At 44.6% G+C, this 16,143-nt stretch overlaps 1 protein-coding gene across 1 annotated transcript in view; it reads left to right on the top strand.

The window, feature by feature from the left end:
* The window catches only part of CNTLN (centlein), a 761,842-nt gene that overhangs the window by 146,120 nt on the left and 599,579 nt on the right, over window positions 1-16,143 (top strand). Inside the window, exons 4-5 of the mRNA XM_063954396.1 lie at window positions 6,654-6,788; window positions 7,387-7,566. Coding sequence (XP_063810466.1) covers window positions 6,654-6,788; window positions 7,387-7,566 — 315 coding nt within the window. The remainder of the gene's footprint in view (window positions 1-6,653; window positions 6,789-7,386; window positions 7,567-16,143) is intronic.

Raw genomic sequence — 16,143 nt, 5'->3', positions numbered from 1 at the left:
TTATCTCATTTCACTAGTTTATTTTCTATGACTGATGAAGATGAAAATTATTTGGCGCTGCTTTCATTTTTACTATAGTACATTAAAGAAATCTAGTTAGCAGGTTCTCATAGTGATTAGTGTACTGTATTCATTTATATTATTTTATGCAGGTGGACAAACTACAACACATGATGATGATCCATATCAATTATTAATGAGCAGTCATAAATATATCCAGTGGATCATCCTTAATAAGAGTTGTCGTAAGGGAGGTCTCCGAAATGGATCTATTTATGCATGGCTATCAATAAATAATTTGCTTTACTGGATGTGGTGTGCGTGGACTAATTATACCTGTTTTTAATTGCTGTTAGTAGCAGCATGAGTCATTGTAAGCATTTTTGTATAATTCGGAATGCGTTAGAAAAAAAGGCAAGGTACAGTATGGCTTATTTTGAAATGTAACAATTACCTTTTCAGTAGTTCAAATAAAATGCATGGACACTACTGTTTTACTACAGCATAAAAATAATTACACATTCTAAGTTTGTGTATTATTTGTGTTTGTATATATGTATACAGTTTGTATATGTGTGTTTATATGTTTAATACCCAAAATGTTTTGCACCCTAATGTTCCCACTATAATGAATTGTGATTTCTAAGACTTTAATGGAATAAGATACACCATTTCCCCAATGTATTAACTCTAAAATTAAATCTGGTCTTTCTTGTTCTTCTGTAGTCCAAATAAGTAGAAAAAAGTATCCAAAAAAAAGTCCCCATGGCAACCACCAGCTCAAGACAAATGCTGTTACTAAATTACTAATCTTGAGTAATTAGGACTTCCATTAGCTTTTCCTATACTAGCCACCTCTGATTTGCTTCTGAAAAGATAGTCACGGATACAGTACTGTACCTTCAGTCATAACTCTTTATAGCCACATTTACGTTGGGAGAGAAAAGGCTTCACACTTGATTAAGTAGATCCAATTGAAGTATGGAAGAGATGCATTGTTGTAACATGTTTCTTTCTGGAGCACTGCATAACAGAGTTTCTGCAGCAGGGCAAATTATGATCCACAGGGAAACATCGGGGTGTAGAGTGGATCTTGATCCAGAGACACCTACAGGCTAAAGCTTTAGGCTGTCCCAGAATGCATTGGGGCCTCCTCCATAACCCTGCCTTCAGGCACTGTGAGCTCAGTTTCGAGTTGGTACCTGCAGCAGCAGGTCACTTAACAGGAGGCTGCACTGGGCAGCCCTGAAAAGCTTTCTAAGAAGACTTCAAGGGCCGCAGCGCTGATATGTCAGTGTGACATTCAGTGATGCGGCTCCAGCACCTCCCAAGCGGCGTCGCATACTCCCGCGGCCTGTTCCTGGATATTTGCGGCAGAGACGCTCCGGCTTTAGGTACATGGTCGCAGACACTCTCCTGGTTCACGTGGCTGCTACGGGGATGAGGTAAGAGGGTCCCCCAGGTGGGACACGCCATTAAATCGCTTTCCTATCGCGTATTCTACTGTGTACTCCGTCACATAATACCAGATTTATTTGCAGGTGTTGTGTACTGTGTATTCAGTCATATACTAACGGATTTATTTGCAGGTATTCTACTCTGTCTGGCTTTATCGTACTAAACCGGTCTGTTGTTGCTATTGTGTACAAGGTCTGACAAGAAGGGCAGCAAGTCTGTGGACGCTCCTGCATCATGCAGAGCATGCGCCAAAGATTTACCAAAGGGGGAAGTTTTGTATGATGGTCTGTGCACTGTGTGTCACATCTCCCAGTCAGTCCGCATCTCCTTTAACCATTCAGGAGCCACCCTGGGCTGCCTTCATAAACATACTGGGTACACATTGCAAACTGATATCCTTGACCTAGTGGTTGCTATTTAGCAGATCCTACAAATTACTGATGATAAGGATTCCACTACTGTGGCTAAGAAAACTGATGCGTTTAAATGGCAGAAGGTAGGTGGTTAAAAATCTATTACCCCATTCTGACCATTTGGTGGATATCAGACAGGAACCCTGGTCTGATCCATGGAAGAAATTCCGTCTGTCTAAACGGGCCTTGGCTTGCTAGCCTCTCCCTGCAAAGTTATGTAACAAGTGGGAAAATTAACTGCCGGTGGATTCTCGTGTCACTTGCCTAGTGGTGTCATCCAGTCTGACTGTCACTTCACTGAAGGAACCAACAGATAAGCATGTGGAGGGATGCCTGAAATCTATTTCTTTCCTTTCAGGTGCTGTACATAGACCCACTATTGCAGCCTCTTGAGCTGCAAAGGGTATTGAAGCATGGGTTCAGGCATTAGAGGAAGAGCTGCCCGAGGATATATCTGACAATGCCAGACAATACCTGTCTCACATTCCCACCGCTGCCCATTACATTCATTAGGCGTCCTCTGAGGCAGTTGTGTTAGTAGCCAAGGGATCGACTACGTCTGTCCTGGCTCACCTTATTCTGTGGTTGAGGTCATGGAGGGTGTACCTAGACTCCAAAAAGACCTTGGAGGTACTCCCCGTTAAGGGGGACATTTTGTTTTGGGAAGACCTTAATAAAATTGTGTCTGAGCAGCTGCTAAGACTGCTTTTCTCCCAAATACTAATCCTTTTGCACGGAAGACAAAAGGTACCACTTTTCGTTCCTTTTGGCCTCAAGGGAAAGCAAAAGGTCAGACATACCTGAGACAGTCTCGTGATCCCAAAACCACAAAGCCCAAGGCTAAACAATCCTGGGTGGCCCATTAGCCTGCTTCTAAACAAGACAAGCCTGCCGTATGACGGGGCGGGCCTCCCTCTGGGGGACACCAGGGTGGGATGCCAACTTCTACAGTTCACCCAGGTCTGGTTAAAGACCACTTCAGATGCATGGTTGCAGGAACACCAGTTTTTCACCACGGTTATCCCTTTGGATTCGTTAAAGGCGCAAGCTCTGCAAAAGGTTGTGAGTTCCCTCCTGAATACAGGAGTGGTAGTGCCGGATATCTGTTCCACAGAGGCAGAGGTTACTACTCGACCCTGTTTCTAGTTCCGAAACCCAATGGTTCTTTCCGGCCTATACTCAACCTCAAATCACTGAACATGTTTGTGAGAGTGTCCAAGTTCCATATGGAAACACTGCGCTCAATTGTACTGGATATGGAACTCGGAGACTATATGATATCCCTGGATATACAGGATGCGTACCTGCATATACCTATTGCCATGTCGCATCAGCAGTATCTGTGGTTTGATATTGGCGACCTCTGTTATCAGTTCCAGGCTCTTCCCTTTGGACTGGCTTCGGCTCCTCGGATCTATACCAAGGTCATGGCCGTAATGACGGCCCATCTCCATCATCGGGAGTTGGGATCCTACCGTATCTGGAAGACTTGCTGATTCTGGCAAACTCCTGCAATGTCCTCCTCAGTCATCTGCAACTGACGGTAAGCTTCCTACAAGCCCATGGGTGGCTAATCAATTAGAAGAAATCCTCGCTGGTCCCAGCTCAGAGGATGGTGCACCTGGGAGCACTCCTAGACACACACAGTCAGAAACTGTTTCTGTCTCCAGAAAAAGTCCTGAGGCTTTAAGACAGGATGAGATGCTTCCTTTGTCGTCCCAGGGTGTCGATAACCTCGGCAATGCAAGTACTTGGCCTGATGGTGTCGGCATTTGACATAGTAGAGTACACTCCATTTCATTCCCGCCCTCTACTGAGGTAAATCCTTTCCAAGTGGGACAGCCTACCTCATCGAATCAAATCTCACATGATCACTTTGGCTCCGGAGGTTTGTCTGTCGCTGACCTGGTGGCTATAGGGCCAGCAATTGAGCAGGGGCCGTCCCTTCCGGAACCCCGCCTGGGTCCTGCTGACAATGGACACCAGTCAGAGGGGGTGGGGTGTGGTGTTTGAGCAACACTCTTTTCAGGGTCACTTTGCCAAGGAGTAATCACTCCTCCCAATAAACATTCTGGAGTTGCGGGCGGTTTTCAATGCATTGACTCTTGCCCTGCCTCTGATACAGAACAGACCGGATCAAGTACGGTCAGACAGTGCCACAACGGTGGCATACATAAAACATCAAGGCAGCACTCGAAACCGCATGGCTATGATGGAAGTGTCAAAAATCCTTTGTTGGGCGTAACGCAATCTGCCTGCTATATCGGCAGTGTTCATTCCGGATGTCCTAAACTAGGAAGTGGACTTCCTAAGTCGCCAGGACGTGCACGCTGGAGAGTGGAGTCTTCATCCAGAAGTCTTTAAACTCCTAGTGGGGCTTACCAGATGTAGACCTGATGGCATCCCAACACAATCATAAGGTTCCGGTCTTTGGATCAAGGACTAGGGATCCTCAAGCAACATTCGTGAACGCATTGGCAATTCCAAGGAACTTTCGGCCGCCCTACGTGTTCCCTCCAGTGTCCCTCCTGCCCAGGGTCCTGCGGAAATTCAAACTAGAAGTTGGATTTCTACTTCTAGTTGCTCCAGTGTGGCCCAGACGGCATTGGTTCTCAGGCCTGCAGGGTCTATAGACAGAGCGTCCCCTTCTAATTCCTCAGCGCCCAAACCTCCTCGTACAGGGCTCTTGTCTTTATCCGGACCTGGCCAGACTGGCTTTGACGGCGTGGCTCTTGAAGCATCACTCCTGAGGACCAAAGGCTTCTGTGATGCGGTCATCCAAACTATGTTTAAAGCCTGCAGACCGGCATCTGCCCGGAATTATTACAGGGTCTGGAACTCTTACGTCACCTGGTGTGCTGATAAGAATTATGATGCATACAGATTCAGAACTTCCAAAATTCTGGCCTTTCTGCAACGCCGCCTGGACTTTAGGCCTTCCTCTGTCCTACCTCAAGGCTCACATATCTGCCTTGCCGGTTTAGTTTCAGGAAAGATTGCGTCTATACCTGATGTTCATACATTCACTCAGGATCTCTTACGGATTTAGCCTCTCTATGTCCCTCCTGTGGCTCCATTGGATCTGTCTGTTGTCCTGAATGCCATGCAAGAGTATTTGAACCTCTTGAATCGGTGGACCTTAAATGGCTAACGGCCAAAGTCTTGTTTTTATTGGTTATTTCCTCTGCTATAAGGGTGTCGGACTTAGGCGCATTGCCCTGTCGTCCACCCTTTCTGATATTTCATTGTGATCGGGCAGTTCTTAGAACTCACCCAGGTTATTTACCCAAGGTGGTGTCATCTTTTCACCTTAACCAAGAGATTGTGGTTCCGGCCTTTATCTCTTCTGATTTGTCCTCCAAAGAGCGGTCTTTGGATGTGGTAAGGGCTCTCGGTATATATGTGAAGAGGACTGCCTCTATCAGGAGGTGTGGCTCACAAAACAGCGGCATTCTTGCAAATCCATGCCCCTTTTGCAGTGGCCACACCCCCTTCAGCGTGCACACGAGTCCCGACCTGGGCACTCATGATGTTGGGAGATATGTGCTGCTTCTTGCAGCATTTGTTCCCATGATGCGATATGCTGCTGGAGGTTACAGTCCATTTGCAGCTGCGGCTTTCCCGTGTAAGCGGAAGGGTCAAGCGTGCGTACTTACGCTCGCACCAGTGAATCTTGGGATACGGAGGTCGCACTGCGTACGCTACTCAAGACTGTAACAGGACACCTCTGTATAAATAAATTACATATGAATACTACTCATTACATGTTTCCAAAGTAAATTTATATTGTTTCAACTTAAGTAACAGTATTAGATCTTTTTACGTTTTAACAGTCAAAATAAGAAATTTTAGGTCCTGTAGAAATCAAGGGCATGTCTCATATGTGCCAATATATAAATTAAATCCACCTTAAAGGGATTATAGGCATTCATCTATCTAAAACCACCAGCATTAGGCATAGAATGTGGACCTGTATGTGAAAGGTACTTTTAGATGCATTCTTCTAAAGAGTGTAAAGTACTTAGTGATAAGATACTGTATATGGTATGGAATATGTTTTTACAAAATAGATTGTGGGATAATGGGCCTGATTCATGCTTGTAAGTAAAGCAAAAAAGCAAGCAACTGGACAAACCATGTTGCACTGCAAGTGGGGCAGGTATAACGTGCAGAGGGATTTAGATTTGGGTGGGGTGTGTCCAATTGAAATCTAAATTGCAGTGTAAAGATAAAGCTTTCCAGTATTTGTGGGCTACATGCAAAAGCAGTCAGTATTTGCCCTGTACAGAAAAAATATAACCTACCCAAATCTAAATCTCTGCACATGTTACCTCTGCCCCACCTGCAGTGCAACATGGTTTTGCCCAGTTATTTGTTTTTTTTTTGCTTTACTTACAAACATGAATCAGGTCCAATGTTCCCAATGACGGACTTATCTTTAAAAACTATTTTCTGTGTATGTGCCACTATCTGTAATTTTCTGCAGTAGGGCAAAATGTGAAATGCTTTATTAAAAAACTGTTTAAGAAAATATCCTTCTATATCTAGCATTCCAGGATTTAATATTTTCGTTTCCATAGCAGCTTTTTGATACCTCAAGGCTACATGTATTGAGAGATAATTTTGCTAATATTTATATTGAAAATGTGCTTGCTGGGGAATGTTTTGGCTTTTATTTAAATCCTACTTTCTGTGATTCAGTGACATATAAGAAATGTTAGTAGGGAACTCTCTGAAGTACTTCAGTGATACTGTGTATTCTCTTCTCTTCTCCTTTTATAGAGAGCATCAGGACGACAGCAGGAGATAAACAACCTAGTACAAAGGAAGATTGCTGTCGATGATGAAAATACTTTACTCAAAAAAGAATTGGATGACCTCCAACAAAAATTAAAAGATAAAAGTCAGGAGCTTAAGGTACCTTGTCTTGTATATGTTTTTCCAGTTGACTTACTGTGAAGTGCTGTGCTTCAAGCTGTGTCACCCGGCGTGCCGCAGAAAGGGACATACGCTGCAGAAGAATTGCCTGAGGCCTCACTCTGCTTTGCAGTTATTCCTCATACAGCCAACCCTGAGCAATCCTTTAAAGTCAAGAATCTTAAGCTTATAACTTTCAAATAAATACTTAATGATGAATATGGAGCAAGTGAAAGTAGTGTGAATATGTGGCTTTTTTTTAATTACGTTCTGATGGGACTGGTATTATTAATTGATAAACCCAAGATCTGGAATGAAATGTCTGTGCGGGTCTCAAAAATAGCTGGGGACATCATCAAAGGCATCTTGATCAATTAAAGGGTTCCTTGCATATGTGTGCTCATCAGACCTGTCAAGCAGTTCAAGAAACAGGTCCCACCTGCATGACTAAAAAAAAATAGTATAATCACTGCTTTATCTGCAGCCCTATGTAGGTTTCATTGCCACGGACACTTAATGAGAAACTGTTGGTTGGTTGATCAGCGCTGTGTAATAATTTTGCGGGGATGTAATTTTCAGACCTTACTTTGTCATACAGAACACTAAGGAGAATTCACAAAAAAAAGAAGAGCAGAGGGCAGCCATTTTTAAAAATATGGAGCTGGAGAAGGAGAATTTAAGCAAGCGTTGTGCTGACCTACTCAGTGACCTGGAGAGAGCAAGGAAGCAGGAGGCACAGTGGAAAGGAGAGAAGTCTGGCATTGATGCCAAAATTAAGGTATGCTGTAGAGCGGCTGGATTCCCTCACATGATTTTTCAAACTACATTTTGACGTGCACTTATGCTTCGTGTTATTTGCTGTGATAACAACTTATGTATTCAAACATGCCAGTTGGGACCAGCATTCATTTAAATTCCTATACTTAAAACCCACAGCTCTTTAAAAATTGATGCTGCAAAGCAGGAAGCTGACATCAAATAGCCATTCTAAAGTCTAATCATTAAACAGTGTAACAGACTTTATTCTCACAGAAAACTTATAGAATACATATGCTATGAATCCAAATATCTAGATCCCCTAGGAAATGTCACTTATTATTTTTCTCTTTTGCTTTTTATGAGCAGTGTCCAGTATAACATGTTTTTTTATTTTATCTTTTTTCTACTATTTTATATTTTTGTATGAAACAAATGATCTTGTGGCACACCTCTGAATAATGGGCCCGATTTAGACCTAATCGCTGTTGTGCAAATTTGCACAGCGGCCGATTATTTAATGATTGCGCATGCGTATGCACCGCAATTTGCAGGTGCGACGCCAAACAACGGCAGAATGGTGCGAAAATTTTGATCGCTAGGCGTACGCAAGGTGATTGACAGGAAGTGGACGTTTGTGGGTGGTAACTGTCCGTTTTCTGGGAGTGCCAGGAAAAACACAGGTGTACCCAAGCGTTTTCTGGGAGGCTGTGTGACGTCAGCTCCGGCCCGATCAGCCTGATTCTATCGCACTGGAGGAGTAAGTCTTGGGCAACGCACAGACTGCACAGTATGGTAAAATGATTCGATGGTGAGTGAGTTGCAAATGGATTTGCAGATGTCCACTGCCTGGCAAAGTTTTCGCATGGCTTACACATGCATTTGCACAGTTGCACGGGCAGGTTTTCACTCTCTATGGGTGGCGACTATCTGATCACAGACCTCCGCAAATTTACAGCACAGCGACCAGATCTGAATTAGGCCCAATGTTTTCAGGTATTTTGTTAAACTCTTAATGCTTAATATGCTGTGCCATAACTATGTTTGAACCTTCACTTTTTAAAGAGATCTGATGTTAACAGTATTTATACTGTATATTTATGAAGATAAGATTATAGCAATATACTCATATGATATAGAGCCAATTAAATTGCCACTCAGTTGATTACATTTATTTCTTTTATGTCCTAGAGGATGCTGGGGTCCACATTAGTACCAGGAACCATTGGCACTTTTAGAGTTTGAGAGTGTGGGCTGGCTCCTCCCTCTATGCCCCTCCTACCAGACTCAGTTTAGAAAATATGCCCGGAAGAGCCGGTCACAGCTAGGGGAGCTCTACAGAGCTTCTTTGGTAAAAGTTTTTTTTAGAGTTTATTATTTTACAGGGAGGCTGCTGGCAACAGCCTCCCTGCTTCGTGGGACTAAGGGGGGGTGAGTAGTGTCCGCCCTGCGGAGTCTGAGCCACTCTCTCCACTGACAGGACACTGAGCTCCTGAGGGGACCGATCGTTCCCCGCCACAAGGGATCGCTCACCCCAGCAGCATGCCGCCACCCCCTTACAGAGCCAGAAGATTGGTGGCGAGTGAGGGGGCCGGTGTGAAGATGGTGGCAACAAGGTATGGAGCGCAGTACTGACTGCGCTCCAGGGCTCAGCGGTATATAGTGCGGCGCTGTGAGGGGCGCCCTGAGCCAGCGCCTACACCCTACACTGGTCACACAGCCTGTAGGGGTCCCGGGATCTCAGCTAGCATGATTCCTCAAGTCAATATAATCCTGTGAAGAGCGGGAAGACCACGCCATTTTGGGGGTGAAGCTTCTCCTCAGAGCGGACCCAGCAGCGTTCAGCGCCATTTTCCTGCCTGCACAACGCTGTCAGTGAAGAGCAAGTCCCTCCAGAACAACTCCAGCTATCTCTCACGGTACCAGGTGGTTGTAGAAGAGGGGGGGGGGGGGGGGCAGGGCTGTATACAGGCTGTGTAACCTATTAAGGTGCACAGTCAGCGCTGGTTGGGGGTCTCCCTTTTACCTAAAAAGCATTGTGTGTGGGTTGGCTCCAATCTCTGTGTCTCTCTTGCCACTCTTAGGGGTGAAACTCTGTCTGCCCTCCCCTGTGTGTGTGTGTAGAGTGTCTGTGGTCTCCATTAAGCTATGTCCAGGGACTCTGTGTGATATGCTGCAGAGGATATGTCCTCTCAGGATGATCCCATTCCATGTAATCAGGATTGCACTGTTTTAGCATAGATACCAGCAAGGGAGCCTGTATATTCCCAAAAAGTGCTCTTGCACAAATTATGCAAGATGACATGGATACCGATTCTGACACTGAGGACGGTGATGGGCAGCATCTCTTGCAAAAGGGGTGCAGTTGATGACAGAGGCCATTAGGGATGTGTTGAATATTACTGATACAACACCTGTGCACGTTGAGGAGGCTTACTTTACTGAAAATAAGAAAGCCTCGCTAACCTTCCCTGCGTCAAAAGAATTAAATGCTATTTTTGAAAAAGCATGGGAAAACCCATTAGAAAAAATTCCGGATCCCTAAAAGGGTCCTGGTGGCGTTTTCTTTCCCTGTGGAGGATAGGAAAAAATTGGAAAACCCGCCTATTGTTGACGCGCATGAATACAGACTCTAAAAAGATGGTTTTACCTGTTCCAGGATCCACTGCCTTGAAAGAGCCGGCTGATCGTAATTGATAATACACTCAAATCCATGTACACGGCTTCAGGGGCTATGTTACGTCCCACTATTGCCAGTGCTTGGATTGCCAAAGCTATAGTAAAGTGGTCAGGCACATTACTTGAAGATTTGGATACTATGGATAAATCTGATGTTGAATTGTTTTTGCGTAACATTCAGGATTCGGCAGGATTTCTCGTAGAATCCATGAAAGACCTGGGTTCCATGGCTGCAGGAATTTCTTCCATGTCGGTCTCAGCTCGTAGGAAACTTTGGCTGCGCCAGTGGTCTGCCGACGTGGAATCCAGGAGAGGTGTGGAGACCCTACCCTACACAGGTCATGCTCTTTGGGGAAGCATTAGATTCGTGGATCTCCATGGCTACAGCGGGTAAGTCACCTTTTCTTCCCTCAGCTGCACCTGCTACGAAGAAATCCAAGAAACCTGCTGCTGCGGGTTCCCAGGAACAGAAGCCTGCTTCAGGTACACCAAAATCCTCAGCATGACGGTGGACTGCGCGGCCTGGAAGTAGGGCCGGTGGGGGCGAGACTTAGACATTTCACTCACGTCTGGGTGTCGTCCGGCCTGGATCCCTGGGTACAAGATATTGTGTTCCAGGGGTACCGGCTGGAATTTCAAATTCTCCCTCCTCACCAATAATTCAAATCAGGCTTGCCAGCTTTACTGGCAGACAGGGCTGTCCTGCAAGCAGCCATCCAGAGGTTGGTGGAGGCACAGGTTATTTTACCGGTCCCTCCTCATCTGCAAAACAAAGGTTACTATTCGAACCTTTTTGTGGTACCGAAATCGGATGGTTCGGTCATGCCCATTCTGAACCTAAAATCGCTAAATCCCTTTCTGAAGGAGTTCAAGTTCAAAATGGAGTCTCTAAGGGCGGTGTTAGTAAGTCTGGAAGAGGGGGAATTCCTGGTATCCCTGGATATCAAGGATGCGTACCTTCACATTCCGATTTGGCCGCCGCATCAGACTTATCTCCGATTCGCACTGTTGGACTGTCACTGCCAGTTCCAGGCTCTGCCATTTGGCCTCTCCACAGCACCAAGAGTTTTCACCAAGGTGATGGCAGAAATGATTGTTCTCCGCAGACAGGGGGTGAACATAATTCCATATCTGGACGATCTGCTGATGAAGGCACCGTCCAAGGAGAAGCTGTTACAGTCCATCCTGCACACGACCCACCTGCTCAGGGTACACTGTTGGATCCTGAATCTTCCAAAATCAAATTTGGAACCAACCAGGAGGTTGTCATTTCTGGGAATGTTCCTCGACACGGAAGTGTAGAGTGTGTTTCTTCCAGAGGAAAAAGCGTTGGTGATACAAACAATGGTCCCGGATGTCCTGAAGCCAGCCCGGATGTTGGTTCTTAAGTGCATTCACATTCTGGGAAAGATGGTGGCCTCTTACGAGGCTTTACAGTATGGGAGGTTTCCAACTGGATCTCCTGGACAAGTGGTCGGGTTCCCATCTACATATGCACCAGAAGATACGTCTGTCACCAAAGGCCAGTATTTCACTCCTCTGTTGGTTGCAACTACCTCACCTTCTGGAGGGCCGCAGGTTCGGGATTCAGGACTGGATCCTTCTAACACGGTTCAAGTCTCCGAGGCTGGGGCGCAGTCACTCAAGGGTAGACCTTCCAAGGAAGGTGGTCAAGTCTGTAAGCTGGCCTGCCGATAAACATTATAGAACTAAGAGCCGTCTACAACGGTCTTCTCCAAGCGGCCCATCTTTTGAGAAATCGGGCCATTCAAGTGCAGTTGGATAATGTAACGACAGTGGCTTACATCAACCGACAGGGCGGAACGAAAAGCAGATCTGCAATGTCAGAGGTGACAAGAATCATCCTCTGTTGCTGTCAGCAATCTTCATTCCAGTAGTAGACAACAGGGTAGCGGACTTCCTCAGCAGAAACGATCTCCATCCAGGAGAGTGGGGACTCTATCCGGAGGTGGTCACGGAGGTGACAAATCTTTGGGGTATACCTCAAATAGACATGATGGCCTCTTGTCTCAACAAGAAGCTTTGGAGGTATTGTTCCAGGTCGAGTGGACGCCCCAGTGACTCCGTGGGAGTTCCAGTCGGTGTACGTGTTTCCTCCACATCCACTCATTCCAAGAGTGCTAAAGCTCATAAGGAGAACAAGGGTTCATGCGATCCTCATTGCTCTAGACTGGCCAAGAAGGTCTTGGTAAGCGGATTATTATTATTATTATTATTATTATTACTACCAGTTATTTATATAGCGCACACATTCCACAGCGCTTTTACAGAGAATATTTGGCCATTCACATCAGATCTACTGCTAGAAGAGCCGAGGCCTCTTCCTCTACGGGAGGACCTGCTGCAGCATGGTCCATTCGCCTATCAAGACTTACCGCGGCTGTGTTTGACGGCATGGAGGTTGAACGCCGGATACTAGCTTGGAAGGGCATTTCGAACAAGGTTATTCCTACCCTGATACAGGCTAGGAAAGGAGTTACCATCGTATTTGAAAAAGATATGTATCTTGATGTTAGTCCAAGAAGTTTCCTACGGTGGAGTTTCAGATGGGACGTTTTCTCCTCTTCCTGCAAGCAGGTGTGGATATGGGCCTGAGGTTGGGATCCATAAAGGTCCAAATTTCGGCCCTATCCATTTTCTTCCAGAAACAGTTGGCTGCCCTCCCTGAGGTTCAGACTTTTTTGAAGGGAGTTCTGCACATCCACCTCCCTTTGTGCCGCTTTCGGCGCCCTGGGATCTTAATGTGGTGTTGCAGTTCCTCCAGTCGGACTGGTTTGATCCTCTACAGGAGGTTGAGGTCGAGTTTCTCACGTGAAAGGCTGTCACTTTGTTGGCCTTAGCTTCTTTTAGACGTGTGTCGGAGTTGGGGGCTTTGTCCTGTAGATGCCCATACTTGATCTTCCATGAAGATAGGGCTGAGCTCTGGACACGTCAGCAGCTTCTTCCAAAGGTTGTGTCGGCATTTCATATCAACCAACTTATTGTGGTGCCAGTTGCTACTGACTTCTCAATTTCTTCAAAGTCCTTGGATGTTGTAAGGGCTCTGAAGATCTATGTGAAGAGGACTGCTCGTCACAGGAAATCGGACTCTGTTTGTCCTGTATGATCTCAAGAAATTTGGGTGTCCTGCTTCTAAGCAGACAATCTCTCGCTGGATCAGGTTCACTATCCAGCATGCGTATTTTATGGCAGGATTGCCGTGTCCTATGTCTGTTAAGGCCCACTCTACTCGTAAGGTGGGTTCTTCCTAGGCGGCTGCCCGGGGTGTTTCGTCTTTACAGCTTTGCCGAGCGGCTACTTGGCCTGGGTCGAACACGTTTGCAAAGTTCTACAAGTTCGATACTTTGGCCTCTGAGGACCTGAAGTTTGGTCAATCAGTTCTGCAGGAGCCTCCGCACTCTCCCTCCCGTTCTGGGAGCTTTGGTACATCCCCATGGTGCTAATGTGGACCCCAGCATCCTCTGGGATGTAAGAGAAAATAGTATTTTGGTTACCTACCAGTGAATCCTTTTCTTGTTGTCCGTAGAGGATGCTGGGCACCCGCCCAGCGCTTCGTTTTCCTGCTATCGTTATTTGGTTCAGTACATCTTCGTTTTAGTTGAGTACTGCATTGTTACTTGGTAAGTAATGTTTCAGAGGTTGCTGCGTTTCAGAAATAAGAAAAAGATACAGCAGCGCCTGGGATCAACAGAGCATACAATATAGCACAATTAGTCAATTAATTACACATGCAAATATAAGTCACCGAGTGTCAAATCAATCCAACCCAGTCAATAATGCACATAAATGTTTTAATATAACACAATGGAATTGTATTTAAAATATACTGTGCACAGTATTAAATTAGAAAGATGCTTTGAAAAAGCCAAAAGAGAGAACATATAAAACATAAACATAAAAATGTGTCCACTATTGAACACAATAGTATAGCATATATGATATCACGGACCTGTCTCAGTTAGAAAATGTGATCATTAAGAAACACTGTTGCGCAGTTTAACTTGAAACAATGACTATGAGAACAGTGTATAGTCCTCAACAATGTATAGTAATAAATAAATTCGGACAGATATCTCAGTTTGTCAAGTCCATATATATAAAAAATAATAATAATGAGTAATGTTCTGTTAAATGATGTTCATGCAGAGAAAAAATGAATATGAATACTTGTTCTCTGAAACATATACGTGTGGCGTCCCACCGTATTGTTACCTGGTGAGTAATAAAAAAAAAAAAAAGGAACCGATAGTCAGATTAACCACACCTCGTGTGGCTGCTGAATAGATAGAGAATATCGAGACCGCTGATCCCTGGTTGATTGACAAGGGGAAAGGTGTGAATACTGAACGCCAGACTGCGCTGGCCTGAGAAATCACCTTATGACGTTCTCACCGGAGATTCCGTCCCATAAATGGTGCAGATGATGGCCGCCAGACTGCGCTGGCCCGAAGGATCGCCTCACACCGCTCTCACCGGCGTGCAATTGTAACAAGAAATATGTAGGTAGAACTACAAGACCACTTAAGGTACGTTTTCTCGAGCATAGACGCAACATTCTGAAGGGTATCCTTACACATGGATTATCCAAACATTTCTCGGAATTTCACTGTAGGAACCTACGGGATTTGAAATTGCTGGGTATTGAAACTATTAGCCCAACATTGAGGGGTGGGGATAGATTTAGAAAGCTTTGCGTGAGAGAAAATTATTGGATACACAGGTTAGGGACCCTCGTTCCAGAGGGACTTAATGAACATATTGATATAGATCTTTGATCTATCAATATTTCTATCACTCACAGCATATAGCTAATAATCCTCATCCTCCATTCTTTCTTTCATTTTGTTTAGTGTCTCCATAAACTCCGTTTTTGTTTGCTTTTTTCCTTTTCCTTTTCCTCTCTCTTTTGCTTACAACACACTATATATGGATATTTTATATCAATTTTTATTCAATTATACATTTATATATATTTTATATTTTAATATAATTTTTCTCCAAATTTTTATGTATAAATTTAATTTATAATAGTATAGTTATGTCCGATTCACATGTAGGAATATAACAATATTTATATATATTTATATACAACATAATGTTTTTGTCTAGGTACAGGAATGTATATTACTACCCAGGATCTTATTTTAATGCTTTTGATCTAATTATCTCTGTTCAAATGCATATAGAATATATGTCTATTATATTATTTATCTCGTATTTTTGTTACCTCTTTTTCTCTCTGTGTTTATAATTGCTATATATTTTTATGTATTTTTATTAGTGTTATATTACTTCAAATTCTTATTACTTTTATCGGGTTAGGCCACCGAGTGTCATTATTCTAGGATATAGATTGGAAAACAATGTATAGTATAATGTAAGTTTTTAACTATCACTAATTTGTTCTGTTTTTTATACATTACTGTGGTTATTTGCTAAAGCACGAATAACAATTGTGCGCAATTAGATCTAAGGTTGAGAACAGCTTTGCACTGTGATTAAAAATACTACACAGGTGCTGTATGGAAGGGGTATATAAATCAGAACCCGGCCATAGGAGTCATACCTTTGAGAAAGTCACGTGGGCGTGACGAAACGCGTTAGGACTCCTCCTCATTGTTCCCACCTGGGACACCTGATACATGCAAAACCTCTTGCCTGATATTCAGAGGTCTGAACCGACACGAAAGCTCAGATCGGTGCTTATGAGACACAGCAAGCCGATCTCCGCTGCAGCACATCGGCCTCATCGTTTCCATCTGACCCGGTGGGTCGACGTGAGGTGTCTAATTCCAGCTTGACTCCTCCTCGCCGCAGGACGGGTCCGCCGGTGAGAGCGGTGTGAGGCGATCCTTCGGGCCAGCGCAGTCTGGCGGCCATCATCTGCACCATTTATGGG

The sequence above is a fragment of the Pseudophryne corroboree genome, chromosome 1 (genome assembly GCF_028390025.1).
Source record: "Pseudophryne corroboree isolate aPseCor3 chromosome 1, aPseCor3.hap2, whole genome shotgun sequence".
Classification (NCBI taxonomy): Eukaryota; Metazoa; Chordata; class Amphibia; order Anura; family Myobatrachidae; genus Pseudophryne; species Pseudophryne corroboree.
The sequence above is the reverse complement of the archived record's forward strand: the minus strand, read 5'-3'. Positions and strand labels throughout refer to the sequence as shown.